Source organism: Leptidea sinapis, chromosome 29, assembly GCF_905404315.1.
Source record: "Leptidea sinapis chromosome 29, ilLepSina1.1, whole genome shotgun sequence".
In the NCBI taxonomy this organism is placed as follows: domain Eukaryota; kingdom Metazoa; phylum Arthropoda; class Insecta; order Lepidoptera; family Pieridae; genus Leptidea; species Leptidea sinapis.
The window spans coordinates 3,109,926-3,128,655 of record NC_066293.1 but is presented as its reverse complement, the minus strand read 5'-3'; the positions used below and the strand labels follow the sequence as shown (position 1 = coordinate 3,128,655).

Here is an 18,730-nt window from a genome sequence, read left to right as displayed (position 1 = left end):
AATTACATTTATAGCCGTTGTTATCGTTAAATATTATTAAAACTAACATTTTAAGTAATTTTTTTCCGTTTTTTTGTAATTACTTGTAGTTTTGACCCTTGATTGTGAAAAAAAAAGTATGGTGCTATAGCTGCCCATTATCTTAAAAACATGGCTAGTATGTTTAGATTCTAAAAAGGTATGATAGTGGGTACCTTAGCAAATAATATTAGCTCCAGGAGCAAAAGAACTAAGCTAGGTCGGGATTTCAATTTCTCAAGTAATGGAACGCAACGCTCTTGTGATTCCTATGGTGTTCGCCAGCAACACCAGATGACCCGTACGCTAGTTTGTCCTCCTATTCCATAAAAAAAAATGTCATAATTTTCGTGATTCAAGCTATAACACACCAAGACATGATTTTATTCCATTAAGAATGCAAGTATCTAATCATCTGTTAATTTGCATTCGTAAAAAATACATGCGACTATGTGTATCTGTTGTTTTTTTTTACCTGACTGCTGGCGAACACCAGAGGAATCACAAGAGCGTTGCGTTCCATTACTTGAGAAATTGAAATCCCGACCTAGCTTAGTTCTTTTGCTCCTGGAGCTAATATTATTTGCTAAGGTACCCACTATCATACCTTTTTAGAATCTTAACATACTAGCCATGTTTTTAAGATAATGGGCAGCTATAGCACCATACTTTTTTTTCACAATCAAGGGTCAAAACTACAAGTAATTACAAAAAAACGGGAAAAAATTACTTAAAATGTTAGTTTTAATAATATTTTACGATAACAACGGCTATAAATGTAATTAAATTTAATAAAACAAGTCTTTAGGAGTACGATGCAAAAAAAAATACACAAAAATACCTAATTTTAAAGAAATGGCAACCGATTGAATGTTCAAAGGAGCAAAAATTTAGAAAAAAAACTAAAAGTATGCATCATTTTTACACTGTTGGTAAAACTGACGTAAGAACTAGATTTTATTGTAGCCTGACATCGGGGTTACCTCCACTTATCGGATTATCCATTATTTACGACAGACCCTGTATATAAATTACGTGACACGTTGTTTGTCCGCGATGGACTCCTAAACTAATGAACGGATTTTAATGGGGATTACTTCATGGAGTGCAGTTCAATCCAACTTGAGAGATAGGATAGTTTTTATTTCGATTCGGGGCCCATAATTATTTTCATTTTCAGTATTTGTTTTGTATGGACATATTTTCTATGAGAGAATTTACTGACGCACGGTGTGACAGTTCCGCTGTGAAACAGTTTCATTATAACAACAGGGAGCATTTTTTAAGAAATAATTCTTGATGTTTTGAAATATTATTGGCAAATTCCTATAAAACAGTATTTTTTTATTATCTACAGAACAACGTCTGTCGGGGCAGCTAGTATAAGTATATATTTTCTCTCAAGATTCTCTAATTTCTTTATACCTATATCGATATTTAGACATGGTACAAGTACTATTATAAAAATGGTTGAAATAGGTAACAGGTTAATGAATACAACTTAAAATATGTAACCAAAATTATGAACGATGCGGGACTCGAACCCGCGACCTGTCGGGTTCCATCCGAGAGCTCTTTCCAACTGAGCCAACTGTTCGAGTGCGCAAGGATCGTAGATTGTAGTATATCTTGTCCAACTCTCAGGTTGTGGCTCCATCTATAGGACCTACAGTTGATAACCTGCTCAACCTCAATATTTGCATCTTAGGAGATTGACTTGAGATGTCGCTCTTTCAAATCTAAACAATTTGTTATTTTATAATAATTAATCCCAGAAGTATACTTGTATACAGAGGTATACTTTAAAAATAACAAATTTTATATAGTAATGAATACTTGTGCTACAAGTCATTAGGATTAGCTGGTGCTTTTCTCAGATTCATCGTGAACTAAGTATAGACTGACAACTTCGTGCACGACCGTCCCACGGGGTGACAGACGGTGGCCGGGAGGGGGTAGGTACTAAGATGTCACCAGGGGTGGGACAGACTCCTTAAAGTGACGTTTTCAGAAGACTGTAGTGCAATCTGTTAGTTGGGCCGAAAATGAAAGCTTTGTGAGCTGTCACTCGCTTTGAAACCTTTGTGAGCTGTCACTCGCTTTGAAACCTTTGTGAGCTGTCACTCGCTTTGAAACCTTTGTGAGCTGTCACTCGCTTTGAAACCTTTGTGAGCTGTCACTCGCTTTGAAACCTTTGTGAGCTGTCACTCACTTTGAAACCTTTCAACTTTTCTTTATTTGTGTCACTGCCCACTGGTCATAAAATGGCGGCTACTTCTAGCGTTTACTTAGCTGTTCCATTTTGCTTAATTACACTACTAAATCCATCTTTTATGTTCAATGTTGTGACAAAATTGAATAACTAACTCTAGGCGCAATTTCAACATGGTAAAAAATTGCGATACCTACATTAAAAAGTAGAGTTACTTATTTAATTGCGTCACAATATTAAAAATGAATTTTATAATTTGGAGCTTATATATAGTTATTTTCGGGGCCAATCTCCAGATGGCGCTAGTTTTCAAACAGACAGCTCATAATGCGTAGAGAGGGCTCTCTCTTCCCTATATATTATTATACTCTTTGGATGTTACAGTCTCACGCGTGGCCCTTCCCGCAACGCAACACCACTCGGCTCATCAAACTTAGCCCCCCAAAAAAAAAATTTTTTCTATTATTGAATTTTCAATATCGCATATCGTTAGTTCGTATTTTGTTCTTAATTGTTCGCTATAAATAATTGTTTGTTCTTTTGTTGTTTATTTAAAAACAATTAATTAAAAATGGGGGGAAACGCCTACTATTTGGTTCTGGCACTCGCCCGCCCCTGCCGCGGCACGCTACGCTCGGCTCGTGCGTTGTTTTAATTGTTCTAACATAACCTAACCTAACCAATTTTAATGAATTGCAAATTTAAATAAAAAGAATCGAGAACAAACAAATGGTTATAGAGAACAATCAAGAACAAATGGCGAACTAACGATGTAATAAAAAAAAATAAAAAAATAAAAAAAATTAAAAATCTGGGGGGCTAACTTTCTTGAGCTACACCACTCGCTACCCGCTGACATCTTTAGTTCCCCGTTCTCGCCACCGCCTGTCACCCTGCGGGACGGTCACGCACGAAGTCGTCGGTCTATAAAAACTAAAAAATCAGCGTTTCGCTCTCGGCAATTTTCTACTGAAACTGTATGAGAAGGAATTGTATACTAGGCCTCTGTTTGCAGCCATATGATTAAGCTGTTTTAAGCACTTTTCGGAGTACTCGAAGTATTTAAAAAAAACGGTACCCTTTACGAAGATATATATAAAAAACAGAAAGAGCCATTTGGAACAACCATTGATCTCTTCGATCATATTTATGAGAAGGTAACAATCCGATATAAAAAGAATAGGGAAGTCCCAGGCCCAAGGGTGTCGTAAGATGCGACTAAGGGCATTTATGTTGTTTCGGACTGAAGGGCGCCGTAGCTAGTGAAATTACTCGGCAAATGAGACATCTTATCTCTCAAGGTAACATTCGAAATTGTAGTCATGCCGCTGAGAATTTTTGAGATTTTCAAGAATCTGAGCGGCACTGCATTATAATGGACAGGGCGTATCATATACCTTCAGCTGAACGTCCAGCTCGTCCCGTCCCTTATTGTCATAAAAAAAGTTGGTTTTTTAGTTTCTCAGGCAGACATGTCTCTCTGCATACTCATCAGACTCTCATACATAGCAATATTATTAATATACATACTAAAACAAACGTACAACAAGAAGAACATCTCTAACGGAGATACAGCAAGATAGAGAAGAAAGAAAATTTATTATTGTAACCAATTTTAATCGACGAAATGTCGTAAACAGTCAGCCACGATTGATATTCGCTCCATAGTATTTTGAATATTAAACCACTTGCTAATGCACACATTGACAAGTTTAATTCATCATCATCATCAGCCGGAAGACGTCCACTGCTGGACAAAGGTCTCCCCCAAAGATCTCCACGACAATCGGTCCTGCGCTGCCCTCATCCCAACTACTCCGGCGATTTTGACCAGATCGTCGGTCCATCTTGTAAGGGGCTACCAACAATAGGCCTTCCGGTACGTGGCCGCCATTCGAGGACCTTACTGCCCCATATCAGTGCCCCTCCATTGGTGTCGGAGTCGTAGTGGCTTGGCGCAAATGGGATGTCGATCTTGGAAACCGAAAGGTTGGTAAGTCCATGTGAAGGGGAATGCCCCAACAGCCATCTGTCCGTCGAACTATGTGCCCTGCCCACTAACACTTCAGTTTCGCAATCATTTGGGCTATGTCAGTGAATTTGGATCTCCTACGGATCTCCTCATTTCTGATTCGATCTCGCAGGGAGCTCCGAGCATAGCCCTCTCCATTGCCCGCTGAGCGACCATGAGCTATCTCATAAGGCCCAAAGTTAGCAACCACGTCTGTGTTCCGTAAGTTATCATTGGCAGCACACATTCGTTAAAAACCTTCATGTTCAGACACTGTGGTATTTTTGACGAGTTTAATTGGTCACACTTTATCGGGCTGTGGGGTAGTCAAGAAAGTTCAAACAATAATAATTATGTAACTCATGTAAGCCCTTTTATTAAATCATAATATTTCCCAACGTAATTATGCTATAAACGGCGTTCCAGTTGGCACTTCACCAAATTTTTATAGACGTTACTAAAATAGTTCGCTATACAATACGAAATAGATTCACGCGTAACTTAGTGGTGCGTTTATCGGTTACCTTAACCCAGACCGATTCTTTTGTAGGGTTCCGTACCTGACAACGAAAAATGCGGAACCCTAATAGGATCAGTATTATTATGAAAATAAAGGTCGAGACGAGCAGGACGTTCAGCTGATGGTAATTGATACGCCCTGCCCATTACAATGCAGTGCCACTCAGGATTCTTGAAATACCCAAGAATTCTGAGTGGCACTACAACTGCGCTCGTCACCTTGCGACATAAGATGTCAAGTCTCATTTGCCCAGTAATTTCGCAAGTTATTTCACTAGCGCACTTCGGACCATAACAGAAATCTTTACACATTAATGCTTCACAGCATATATAGGCACCGTTGTGGTACACATAATCTAGCCGGCACCCTGTGCAAAGGAGCCTCCCGATGGTAACACTTTGTCTGTCTGTTCATCTGTCTGTCAAGAACCCTTATCTCGGGAAAGTGTGAAGATATCGAGTTGAAATTAAATATAAAAACTCAAGTCTATAGTCTCATAAAGCTGTGAAAAAATCAAGATTCTAAGTTAACATAAAAAATTATACTGCCGTTTATGTCGCAAAAAATGTATATTTCCACACCCTCAAGGGAATCAAAATTTATAGGGTATTATCTGTCAATCTAGAACTATGTTCGGCAAATGATACCGTCTTATACTGTAAGTATAGGGAAAAGTCTGAAAACAACACACTTGTCATTAAATCATAATAAAAACCGGCCCCCTTATTCATAATAGTCTGCTAATTTAAAGCATTGCTAATTATCACTCTATCTTCTTCTATTAACCTAAGTCAGAATGAGAAAAAACACTCCTAAGCGGCTGTTTAAAGTTAGCGGGTCATTATGAATAAGGGGGATAGTCTTTATGCAAGGCGCAACGGCGGATGGCGGTCCATATTTTAAATTAAGTTAACTGTGTCATTGCATAAATATGGTGTTTTGAGAGAATGTATTTGAAAGCTATTGAAACAAGCTATAAGACCAAGCGAAATAAACCATCTTATAAACAGAATAAGGGAATAATATAATATAATAATAACTTGTGTAGGGATTGTTCCGTACTGCACGTTCAATTTTCGTGTATCTAAAAAATCTAGTCCCCTGGGGCACTTACAGATTTTGGAAGGTTAATTAAACCACAAGAAAGGTAATTTAACAGACTATAAAAGTAAAAATATTTAATTTTAAAACTTTATCTGTGTAAAATACGACAAGCCATCAAAATGTGGTCAGCCGTAAAAATTATCTGTAGCAGTCAATTTAACAATTATTTTTTGTATTATCTATGATGTTTTAGTAACTGTTCTATTACTAATTAGTAACTTTGAAGTATTTTTTTAGTTATAAAAAATTACTACATTCATTAGTAATAATCGAAATGTAATCTGTAGGTAAATCTAAAAAAATCATAAAATATAAAAAGTTGGTAACGCGCGGCTTAAGACTGGCCATGGCGCCATTTGTTTTCTGGCATAGGCCGCCCAACGGACGGTATAATGCCATGAAACAATGAACTTCAGCTGTGTAATTAATAAATGTGAAGTAGTTATTCCAAGTTTAAAACTTTTTGTTTTTGTCTAACCTTTGTCACTACAGAATTACATGACAGAGTGAAGTAATCTTACACTAGGAGTACCTTACACTTTGTTCATTAATTGGAATAAAGCAGAGGAGTAATACAAGTTTTGGTTTAATTTGATTATGATGTATGAGAATACTTAAATAGATCAAAATAGTTAACATTAAACTTAGATGTGCCACCAAAAAATATACTTAATCAAATTCGAAATTTCGTAATAACTTTACATTCCATTGACATTACCCAGGCACTTAATTGTGATTAATTCTTATAGTATTAAGTATAGCGACTACATTAAACATCAAGAAAAATGTGTTCATCCTACACCACCAATTACAATGACTAGTTGGGCTAATCTGAATATTGCCTGAAATAGTCATGAGAATAGTTCCAGCCGTTTCAAGTAAAAAGCCACACATTAGGTTTCTTGTGTAATTTATGCATACTTCAACTATGTTGGGTTAATCAAAGACCCAAAAAAAATAGTTAATAGCTTAGGCTGAAAGACAAACAGTTGCGATTGTTAATTAGATTAAAACGATCGCTATTTACTTACGTATGTGTTTTCTCTTTTACTGTAAAAGTCGTATCATTTACGGGATCCAAAAATAAATATTGGCCTTGATGGACCCATCTTCCATGGAAAGGATGATTCTTACCACCGCTGTGGTTCAAGCAAAAGTATAATTTCTTAGCAGACATCGGCACAAGCACTTCCATTTGAGAAATCCATTTTTCAGTTTTAACTTCTTTTATTTCGTAATTAGAAAACAATATATCACAGTTAGCACCTCTAGCACCTTCACTGGAGGTTAAACTCCAAGAGTTATGACCAAGGAACTCACCACCTTGTACCAGTAATAAATATTTACATTTTGAATCAACACAAGCTTTTGCACTTATTTTAAAAGATACTATCCATGGCTCATTCGATCTATGTTCGGCGAAACACAATACGTTAAATAGGTAAAATATTAAACCACAAGTCCGTAAGGCATTTGACACGAATGCCATATTTTTAACGCAAACCAAAGCATATAAATTCAACTGAATTTTATTTTACGTCCTAGACATGTTTTCCTCGGGTGACAGTTGGGCGGCAATTGTTGCCGGAACTGCGGATATGAGATATCGGATAAGAAAATGTTGTCATTTCCGATTTATAATTTTTTTTAAACATTTTATTTTATATAAATTTAAAAATACACTATTTAAGATTTAATGTATCATTATTTGATTAGATGCCCAAAGCACAATAATGTATCGGATGTGCCGCATGAAGGACTTCTAAGATCCAGAGTCATGCAATAACTTTAAAAAAAATCAGCTGTATTTGACAACATATAACATAATGACAGCTGTGTATCTACCTAGAGAACCTAGAGAAGTTCAATGACTGCAATCATCAATGAACACTTTTTTATCTGTATTTCACGAAAGTCAAAAGTAGTGTGTTGGCTAAAATTTAATTTTAGTTAAATAATCTCGTAACTTCGTTAATTATTCGTATATTGTCGCAATAACACACTCAGAAGTAGTATTATGTATTTAGTTAAAATATACAACTGTAATTCGTAGGTAGGTAGGGCGTTTCTTTGTTACAAATGGTGCAATGAAAAATTTTTGAAGGGTGCTAGTTTTGTATGGAATTTCTAAAAATGGAAGTGAGGGAAGCAGGGGACGGGGCTGCTTCTGATGAATATGATCGTGACCCACCGAAGAAATACAGCTGGGCGGAAGTACGGCAGGCTGTACATGATTTACGGAAAGAGTTATCGTCCTTGTCGACTATGGTGCCAATGTCAATATCTTTCAGAAAACTAGCGAATGGAAAGACCAGGATATACTTTCTACGAACGCCTCAGAACGGATGGGAAGTTACCTTACTGTATACAGACGTACTTCCTACCCTACAACTCTCTAATATAAGGTTTGCATAGATTTGTTTTACTTTCATAACAGGCACTTTATAGCTACATTTGCCATTTGTAAAGTGCAGCTGATACAGAGTATGTTCTGCCGTGATTACATACCTTCAGGTGACCTGTATGTCATCATACATATCATTTGTCCTCCTCCTGCAAAAAACAATATAATTATAGTAGTATATTGTTTATTTAGCTTAATGTTTTGTAAAAATATTTTTTCATATTAAAATTTAGTCATCCTCAAAATTTTTACCTAGAAATTTTATTTAATTTTGAGTCAGAAATGTTAATAAGTTAACCCACGGTGTATAGGGATATATAATATGTATTATCATGTCAGGTTGGGTATAGCTAATCACTTAAACTTATAGAGTATTATCTGTTACCTGTGACTTTGTCCGTATTTACCAGTGTAACCATAATAGTTGGTGTTCCGATGATGCAACATGAATAGGTAAATATACAAAACAACCATATATCTCATTGTTAAAACAGCATTTGTAAGAAATGTTTTCATCCAACTGTTTTTTCACTGACTTTGGAAATCCAACTACCACGAGAAAATCTTTTCTATTTTTGGTTCATTTTAGTGTGCAATTGTGATCATTTTAACCACTACAAGTTGAATGTTTTGTCATAAAATTTGCTTAAGTTGAAAACTATATGTCAAACTTTTATACTTCTTCCATCAAGTTTGGACTTACAGGACATCTATATGAAATAATAATATTGACACACTTTTTACAATTATCTTGCCCCAAGTTAAGCATATATAGCCTGTGTTATGGTATGTTATGGGTGTTAATACAATATACTTACTTAAACATACATAAATTCATATAAACATCCATGACTCGGAAAGGAACATCCATATTCATCATATAAATGATTGCACCTACCGGGATTCGAACCCAGGATCTCTAGCTTAGTAGGTAGGATCGCTAACCACTCGGCTATTCAGGTCTTCGAAATGTTATTGTAAGACTATTTTTTTTACTGTTTTGTATATCTTGCAAATTACATAACACATCACTATTGATTCAAACTTGTAGCATCATGTATACTTTATCTTAGATATAAATAAAATGATAGAGGTTTTCATTTATGGTTTGCATCACCAAAAATTCTTGGTTAGACTTCAAGTAAGTCTTCTAACTTTTATTCCTTAGATATTTCACCCTTATCCAAATAAGAAATATACCATATTATATTCAAATTCAAATATTTTTATTCAAAATAGGATTTAAAATCATTTATTGAAAGTCAAAAACTATCACCCATTCAAAAGAGACAGCCTCAGACCTGAGAAGAATGGGCGCAAGAAACTCAGCGGGCTTTTTTTTTTTAAATATTAAATATGGATTACAATGTGATATTGTACAATAAACATTTATAATTAAGGAGGCTGAGGGTGTTCGCTTTATTCCCAGTCCATGGTGTCATTAAGAAAATCGTTTGTGCTGTAATAATCTTTCCCACACAAATGTTTTTAACAATTCTTTTAAATTTCGTAACACTGTTGTTTTGTACATTTTCTGGGATCATATCATATCTTCATTTAATATAAAGTTATTAAAGTTTTGACTACGATTTCTATAATCATTACATGTGATGTGTGTATGGTGACACAGTCTCAGGTATCAGCTAATCTATATATTGAATAATTACCACTTTAAGTTATTTAAATTTATTGATTCTGTTTTATTTTTACATTTTAAACAATGTTGAATAATATGGTGCATGTTGATACAAACTGGTTTAATATGAATTCAACTTTTTTAGATTACCTACTCAATTAATTTTTTTTTTTAGATTATTTAAATGGCTAGATAGACTGACATCTGTGAACACATCGAAGGAAATAACGGCTATCTGTTACTCTACACACAAACACTAATACAAAGTGCTTAACTTATCGCGAGTATAAGACATAGCTGTTACACACACTACTGTAATAAACCTGTTGTCGTGCATTGCCTAACAGCAACTGCAAGAGGCTCTATCTACACATATCGCATGACTTGAATGTAGAGTTCAGGAATGTGATAGTGCTGTGACCTAATTATAATTGATGATTCTAATCATGAGTGTGTCGTTAAATTTAACAATGCTTCAAGTTTACCATTTTACCGTAATAGTTAAATCTCAAATTTTTGTTCTGTCGTTCTTCAACACATGTCTAAAACATTTTTCGCAATTTCTCTTGCTTGGTGATGAATAAAAACTCTTTTTTTTGGAACAGAACCTGATGGAATCGGATCAGTCATTATCAAAAACAAAAAAAAAGTAACATGGGCTGGCAACTTCAATATTAACGCGATAACAATGTACACAGCACTATACTATAGGGGCGGGAGGCGAAGCGTGCGCACAGCGGGGGGAGAGGCTCCCGCCCTTTATCTAAGGCCCCGACTGCATTCAACTCGCGCGCTAACTGTAGATGTAAATTATCTAAGTTTTTTGACGTTTGATCATTAATTGTATTGTGCATAGGGTAGTGTGGAGGCATCATTGACCTGTATACCACTAGTCAGGCTGTTCAATGTGTTTGACAATGTGTTTTTGTGCCTATTTGAAGCGCCACTCGCGAGCGTCCAAGGAACTAATTTTGACGTGCAATACTCTGAAGTATTTTGCATTTTGAATTAATTTCCTTCATTTTCCGTGTTATTTATACTTCAAGAATCATTGTAGTAAAGTACACATTTATTTTTTGTAAATAGTTTCAAACCATCTATCAATGTTTGCTGAGGTTGTTATCACTAGTTTTTGTACCACAGACTCTCGCTACATGGCCAACAGCGCCAAAATGGCGAATATCAAACAGGCACAAAAGCACTTTGACAGCCGCCAGTCCAGTGGTAAATGGTAGAGGTCAGTGGAAGGCATGTTTAGGTTTTGATCACTCTTTATTTGCTTTTGAGTGTTTAATGGATGAAACCAATATGAATAATAATCAATTGTTGGACATTCAACTACACTTACATGAGGACTTCCATCACAAGTGTAGTGACCGGTACAGTTGGCGACATATCACATTTCATTGATTTTTTTTTATTTAAAATAGGATATGAAATCACCTATTGAAAGTGAATAACTACCACACATTCGAAAAAGTATTCCTCAGACCTGAGAAGAATGGGAGCAAGAAACTCAGTGGGCTTCTTCTGTTTTTTATTTAAATAAAATTTATAATTAAATAGCCCAATGGCGTTTGCTCCATTCCCAGTCTGTGGTATCATTAAGAAAATCATGTATGTGATAGTAACCTTTGCCACACAAACTTTTTTTAAAAAATTCTTTTGAATTTGGTAACAACACAGTTTTAAATATTTTCCGAGATCATGTCATAAAAATGATGTTTATGCTTTTATAACATGATCTCGGGTCAACAGAAGACTTACAAATTCAACTGATATCGTACTCAGTTGAGTTAGTAAGCCTAGGTGCAAACAATCTTGTTGCCTACTGGCAACTAGGCACTAGTGTTGTTATTATTATCTTTGTTATTATCACAGTGTCTAGTAAATTCACTAATGTGCATACACCACATACCCTCATGTAACACCAGAGAAATCAGGGTATATTGCATATACCCCTGTCATATACCGAATAGAATTTGTTCAAAAACCATACTGCACATGAAGCAAGTTGTTATTGAATGGTGCAGTGTCAGGGATAACCTCAAATAGCCCTTCAGAACATAAACGGAGTTAAATATATGTCATATATTCCTCAGCAATATTATTATTTTGATTAGTTAATCTGTTATCAAATGTTACCAACGTCATGGAACACCATAAGATATCCCAATTAATAATTAAATATAAATAACTACTGTTATTCATTACTGTTTTAGTAATGTTATTTTATATAATTACTTTGGTGTAAAGATTATATGTAGGTGAATAACTATTCAGATCTTTAGTTAAATTAATAATAATTTGATTTGTGTAAGTTATTTGACACTACAGCAGTGCCAACCAACATTTGGTAGCATTATCACGGTTGGCTGTCGTGCCCTATATAAATTAGAGTCATCATCATCAGCTGGAAGACGTCTACTGCTGGACAAAGGCTGGCCAATGATTTCCACGACGATCGTTCCTGCGCTGCCCTCATCCAACGTATTCCGGCGATCTTGACCAGATCGTTGGTCCATCTTGTGGGGGGCATACTGCCCTCATCCAGCGTATCCGGTGCCCACTAACACTTCAGTTTCGCAATCATTTGGGCTATGTCGGTAACTTTGGTTTTCCTACAGATCTCCTCATTTCTGATTCGATCACGCAGGGAAACTCCGACCATAGCCCTCTCCATTGCCCTCTGAGCGACCATGAGCTATCTCATAAGGACCATAGTTAGCGACCACGTCGGCGTACCGTAAGTCATCACTGGCGACACAGAGTGGTTAAAAACCTTCGTCTTCAGACACTGTGGTATTTGGGACGAGAAGATTTTACGGAGCTTCTCGAATGCTGCCCATCTGAGTTAGATTCCACGAGTGACCTCTTTCGCTAAGTTAGAGTATTCACTAATTATTATGAATTGAAAGTGGAAAGTCTGCCCAAATACAGTGATTACAACAATTGTTTGTGTTGAAATAACCACCCCTTCCACATATTTCCCTGAAAGGAAATCTCTAACCAGATAGTAACTCGCAATTTCCAAATTTCAGAATTGACTGGAAGCCGCTTATTGAGTCGAATGTAGCGCTGGACGTGTCTTCGGGCAAGTGGTCTCGTGAGGAGCAGCTGCTGTGGGAGAGACAGCGGGTAGCCGCCTGGGGGATCGCGTCGTATGAACTCCATCCGCAGTCAGGGAGACTTCTCTTCCCTTGTGCGTCTTCGCTGTTCGTCGCAGAAGAGGGACCTAGTCAGGTGATGCGCGTGATCTTTGTCTTGATTCAGTCATATGCGCGTTTACATGAAGGTTGCCAGTTGAAATATTAAAACTTTCATCAGACATTATAATATAAACTTTATTTGTCTGAAACGGTTTGTCGGAGTTTGTATCGACTAGTTTGGGACCAATCGGAGGTCCTTCATCAGGATGAGTGTAGCGAGTTCGCAGTGATGTCCCGTCTCATACTGCGGACTTGTGCTCGTAATGCGTGGCTTGACAGGGTGGAGGCCGCGGAGTGCGTGATGACGAGCACGGTATCACTGAAACTATTGTGTCACTATTGGTGACCACGGTAAACTAACCGCGATTCTTAGACAAATGAAGGTTGCCTTCTATCATTTTGGAATCCTATCACTGGCAAGGTGGAATATATTCCGTTGGATAGGTCAGGACTGGAACACTCCCCGTGATAAATACGGTAGAAGACACAATGAAGGCATGTATTAACGTCTCTACGCAACGCCAGGTGATAGAGCTGTTCACAGAGCACTAGTTTTTTTATGTTAGAGGAGAACAGATCATATTATGTAAGGTGATCACCGCCGCACACATTCTCTTGCAACACTAGAGGAAACACAGGAGCGTTGCCGGCCTTTAAGGAAAGTGTACGCGCTTTTTTTGAAGGTACTATGAATGTACCTACATACATACTACATGTTCCTTGAAAATCGCACTGTGGAGGACCGCCACACATCCAGATGGTGGTGATGATATCCTAACTTGTGGCGTGTCGTGCGAAGGTGGAATTCAGCAGGAGGAATAATGAATCTAAGCAATTGTTATATGTAAAGTGAACAGTTGTTTATTTAACTTATTTAATTTACGCACAGAATACCAGCGTGAAGTAGCGGCCTAGTGCCGCTATGTTTCGCATAGGTTAGTGTCGAGGACCGGAGGCCATCCCTTCCCCCCCTCCCCTTCCCCATCACCCCCCAACGAAAATATGCGAGCGGTCCTAAAAAGGGTATTACCCCAGGAGGGTACCGGCTCTACCAGAGCCGGAGAATCCCTCCCCGAGTATTCGCGCTCGGGCTGCCCCTCGTATTCTGGGGAGGTACACACAGTACCGCACATTTCACAGGACAAACAGGGCAGCAACACCACGGCAGTTACGTTAGGGAGGATATCTGCTGTCGCCGTCTCGGCAATTTTGAGGGTAGGACCTGTCTACTCTCTGGCTCCGCATAGATTTAGAAGACCGGGTCCGCATCTATGCGTGTGTCTACAGGTCCCATACTGGTAACGCAGAAACGGATCACCTCATGGGCTGCGTTCAAGCGGCATTTGATGACGTGCTTGCACAGATCCCCTCCGCTGATATCGTAGTCTTGGGTGATTTCAACGGGCACAATGCCGAATGGCTTGGATCACGTACCACAGACTACACAGGGCGATCTGTGCATAATTTTGCATTGGCTTATGGTCTGTCCCAATTGGTTGAGTCGCCAACGCGGCTCCCGGATGTGGATAGCCAAATGCCGTCCTTATTAGATCTTCTGCTGACTACACATCCCGATAGTTACCAGGTCACCGTCGACGCCCCTCTCGGAACGTCCGACCATTGCCTGGTCAGGAGTGTAGTGCCTATCCGACGCCAACGTCGCAGACCACCAGCGACCCGCCGCGTTTGGCACTACAAGTCAGCAGATTGGGATAGGATGCGTTCCTTTTTTACATCCTACCCTTGGGGCAAGGTTTGTTTCCCTTTGGATGATCCTAGTGCCTGCGCCGTTGCAGTAGCCGATGTGATACTGCAGGGCATGGATATTTTTATACCAAGCTCTGTAGTACCGATCGGTGGCAGATCACAGCCCTGGTATGGCGTATCGAACTTGGGTTGCGGCGCCGGGCTCAAAGGATCCGAACTGCAAAGTTCTGAAGAGGAAATATAACCGTGCCTAGAAGAGAAAGCCGATCTCCTGTGCACTCTTTTTGCCTCCAACTCGACTCTTGACGACAACGGAAAAACAACGCCGACCATCCCGCGGTGTCAGAGCTCCATGCCTGAAATACTATACAGTTCAGACAAAAAACTGTTCGGCGAGCTCTGTTTCGTTGGACGTCAGGAAGTCGAGCGGGCCAGATGGGATTTCTCCAATCGTGCTTAGAACGTGTGCCCCTGAGTTGACGCCGGTGCTAACGCGTTTATTACGGCACTCTTATTCAAAAGGCGTAGTCCCTGATTCATGGAAGTCAGCCCTTGTCCATCCGATCCAAAAAAAGAGACAGTTCGGATCCGGAAAACTACAGGCCTATAGCGATTACCTTCCTGCTTTCCAAAATCATGGAGAGTATAATTAACCGCCAGCTCTCGGTATACCTTGAGGGTCACCAGTTGATCAACTACCGGCAGTACGACTTTCGCCATGGTCGGTCGACTGGCGATCTTCTGGTATACCTAACACATAGATGGGCGGTGGCTATTGAAAGCAAGGGGGATATAGCGAAGGCCTTTGATCGTGTGTGGCACAAGGCGCTCCTCTCAAAACTTCCATCATTTGGGCTTCCCGAGAGCTTATGCAAGTGGACCTCCAGCTTCCTCACTGGGCGCAGCATACAGGTCGTTGTCGACGGTTATTGCTCGATTCTAAAGCCCGTGAACGCTGGAGTGCCCCAAGGCTGTGTGCTATCTCCCACGCTGTTTCTTCTGCATATCAATGACATGTTGGACACCTTCAACATACATTGCTATGCAGACGACAGCACTGGTGATGCCGTATACACGGGCCATGCAGGTCTCTCTCGAGAAATCGTCGACCAGTGCCGGGAGAAACTTGTGTCTTCTATCGAGTCCTCTCTCGAGAAGGTCGCGGAATGGGGTAAATTGAACCTTGTCCAATTTAACCCCCAGAAGACTCAAGTTTGCGCATTTACCACTAAAAAAAAAAACGATTTGCCGTATCACCGCTCTTCGACAACACTTCCCTTAAAGCCTCGCCTAGAGTGTTCCGAAGAGCTGTTTAACCTGATTCCTACCGCCGAATTCCACCTTCGCACGACATGCCACAAATTAGGATATCATCCCCACCATCTGGATGTGTGGCGGTCCTCCACAGTGCGGTTTTCAAGGAGCTTTCTTCCTCGTACTACTAAGCTGTGGAATGAGCTTCCTTGTGCGGTGTTTCCGGGACGATACGACATGGTTGCCTTCAAAAAAAGCGCGTGCACCTTTCTTAAAGGCCGGCAACGCTCTTGTGATTCCTCTGGTGTTGCAAGAGAATGTGGGCGGCGGTGATCACTTAACACCAGGTGACCCGTACGCTCGTTTGTCCTCCTATTCCTTAAAAAAAAATTTAAATACAATTGCTATTTTCACTCGAACGCTTATCTCAGTTGATAAGAGCGTTCTGATGGAACGCAAGAGGTCGCGTGTTCGAGGCCCGCATCGCTTTAAAATTTTATAAATGTATTATGTGTTATATTTCAGTCCCCACCCTTAGTCCCGCGGTCGCTGAACACGGGGGGTGGAGCACCCCTGACTCCGGCGATGTGTCCCTCCGCCAACCTGGTGGCACACGCGGCCCGCGGAGACATCTGGCTCGCGGGCGACTGTCTACGGAGACCAACCAGGCTCACGTACGCTTGCAAAGGCCGAGAGGAACGGTCAGTCTTCGTATATTTTTTATTTCAAGTTAAGAAAGTGATATAACTTTTAATTTCCCTTCCTGTATCTATGTATGAAACAGGTTCATTAGAATAAATAAGGTGATTTTAAGACGTAGCTTGTCACACACACTAAACTAATATTCCTGGCCTGTTTTCATCGGTTGTCTAGCAGCAAGAGACTTAATCTAGACGTATAGATTATGTAAGCCTACCATCAAGTAATTATGTATAACATACCATCTTGTATCTTTTTTCAGAGTTTCAATATATGTAAAAATGTTTCAGTCTGTCTGATGACCCGATGCAGGCTGGAGTTCCGTGCTATGTCATGCAAGAGGAGTTCTCGAGGTATACGGGCTTCTGGTGGCAGCCTTCAACTGATGGTAAGGCCAGACTGGAGTTGTATAATTATTTTTTTCTACACCCATGCTTTAAATCGTCTATTAAAGATTCTAAAACAGTTAGCTTATTGCCAACATTAAAACACCCAATGTCCTAATAACAATTACATCATCCAAACGAGTGTTGTAATGAAATTCAGAACATCATTACATCATCCGTTTTCATTACAACACTCGTTTGGATGATGAAATGGTTACTAGGACTGGCTTTTTGAATGTTAACAGTAAGCTGTTTCAGAATCTTTTATAGAGGATTAGGTATTGAAACTTAATTTATTGGTTGATAATTAGGTATGAAACACTCATGTGATACTATTTTTCAACCACATTCGTGTTTTAATCTCAGAGGACGAAATTCGGCCTCTATGATATATGTGTGTATGTTGTATGTCGTTCAAACAGTAGTGTGTGTAATATTTATTTAAATTAATTTAATGTATTCATAAGGCATTTTATGTAAGAAAAATAGCTTAATGCACTTCTTTTCCATATAAACTTTAGCTGTGTTAAGTTTCATGTTAAAAAAGGGTTTCAAAGTTTCGTTTTACGTATTAATATAAAGATTTTGCAAGTAAAAATAACAAATAAATTTCTTTGAGTGATATATTTTTTTATGAAAATAAGGGGCGAGACGAGCAGGACGTTAAGCTGATGAAAATTGATACGCCCTCTCCACTACAATGCAGTGCCGCTCAGGATTCGTGAATAACCCAAAAATTCTGAGCGGCACTACAATTGCGCTCGTCACCTTGAGACATAGGATGTTAAGTCTCGTATGCCCAGTAATTTCACTAGCTACGGTGCCCTTCAGTCCGAAACACAGTAATGTTTACGCTTTACGGCGGAAATAGGCGCCGTTGTGGTACCCATAATCTAGCCGGCATCCTGTGCACGCAAGAGTCTCCCATTGGCAAATATACCTACATAATATGCTGTGAATAGTACATATACATATAAATATAAGCATCCGTCATCATGCTAACTCACAAGATAACGAAACGTCGATTTAATATATGTGTTAAGATTACGAAGTAATTAATGTTGTACTGGAGCAAGTTGCACAGTTTACTTAATATAAAATTTCAGGTGTTATTTTCAGATGATGTGTACAGGATAGTGTATGAAGAAGTCGATGAGAGTCTGGTGAACATATTCAGCTTTCCATCTTCCAGCAGCAGTAGCGGTGAAGTGGAAGAGTTTAGGTGATTATGATCTTACTACATGTACCTCGCAGATCCACCGAAGTAAAACCATTCGATAATTTATACGTCTAAATAGACTGTGAGAGCCAATGCCGTTCTACACATATGGACATATCATTCGCAGTCTGATAACGGAACGGCAAAAGTGTGCTTAAAGACATTGTAAGCACACTTTTCTCCTTAGTCGTGTGCCAACTGTGTGTCAATCAACAAGCCTAAGTGTGCTATAAAAAGTGCTTAAATAATACATTAACGACTCAAAAAAAGATGGTGTGACTTATCATCGGTAAGGTTATTTTATTATATAAGATTGATATGCAAAAAGCGGAAGTAATTTAATAAAACGAA

At 38.9% G+C, this 18,730-nt stretch overlaps 3 protein-coding genes across 4 annotated transcripts in view; 2 read left to right on the top strand and 1 right to left on the bottom strand.

Moving 5' to 3' along the window:
• Positions 1-7,430, bottom strand: part of LOC126973224 (unextended protein-like) — a 60,084-nt gene extending 52,654 nt beyond the window's left edge. Inside the window, exon 1 of the mRNA XM_050820412.1 lies at positions 6,897-7,430. Within this exon, the coding sequence (XP_050676369.1) occupies positions 6,897-7,354 (458 nt within the window). The 5' untranslated portion in view covers positions 7,355-7,430. The remainder of the gene's footprint in view (positions 1-6,896) is intronic.
• LOC126973288 (vesicle transport protein GOT1B) overlaps positions 1-18,730 on the top strand; it is a 276,130-nt gene that overhangs the window by 109,360 nt on the left and 148,040 nt on the right. The window lies entirely within an intron of this gene.
• Positions 7,762-18,730, top strand: part of LOC126973226 (dipeptidyl peptidase 9) — a 36,186-nt gene continuing 25,217 nt past the window's right edge. The window contains exons 1-5 of one of the 2 annotated variants that reach the window (XR_007731294.1): positions 7,762-8,270; positions 12,947-13,148; positions 16,601-16,776; positions 17,065-17,162; positions 18,280-18,382. Coding sequence is in view for 1 of the 2 variants with exons in the window: in XM_050820414.1 (XP_050676371.1) it covers positions 7,984-8,270; positions 12,947-13,148; positions 16,601-16,776; positions 17,065-17,162; positions 18,280-18,382 (866 nt within the window). In the remaining variant the exon portion in view is untranslated. The remainder of the gene's footprint in view (positions 8,271-12,946; positions 13,149-16,600; positions 16,777-17,064; positions 17,163-18,279; positions 18,383-18,730) is intronic. The other variant, XM_050820414.1, reaches the window with a different exon arrangement.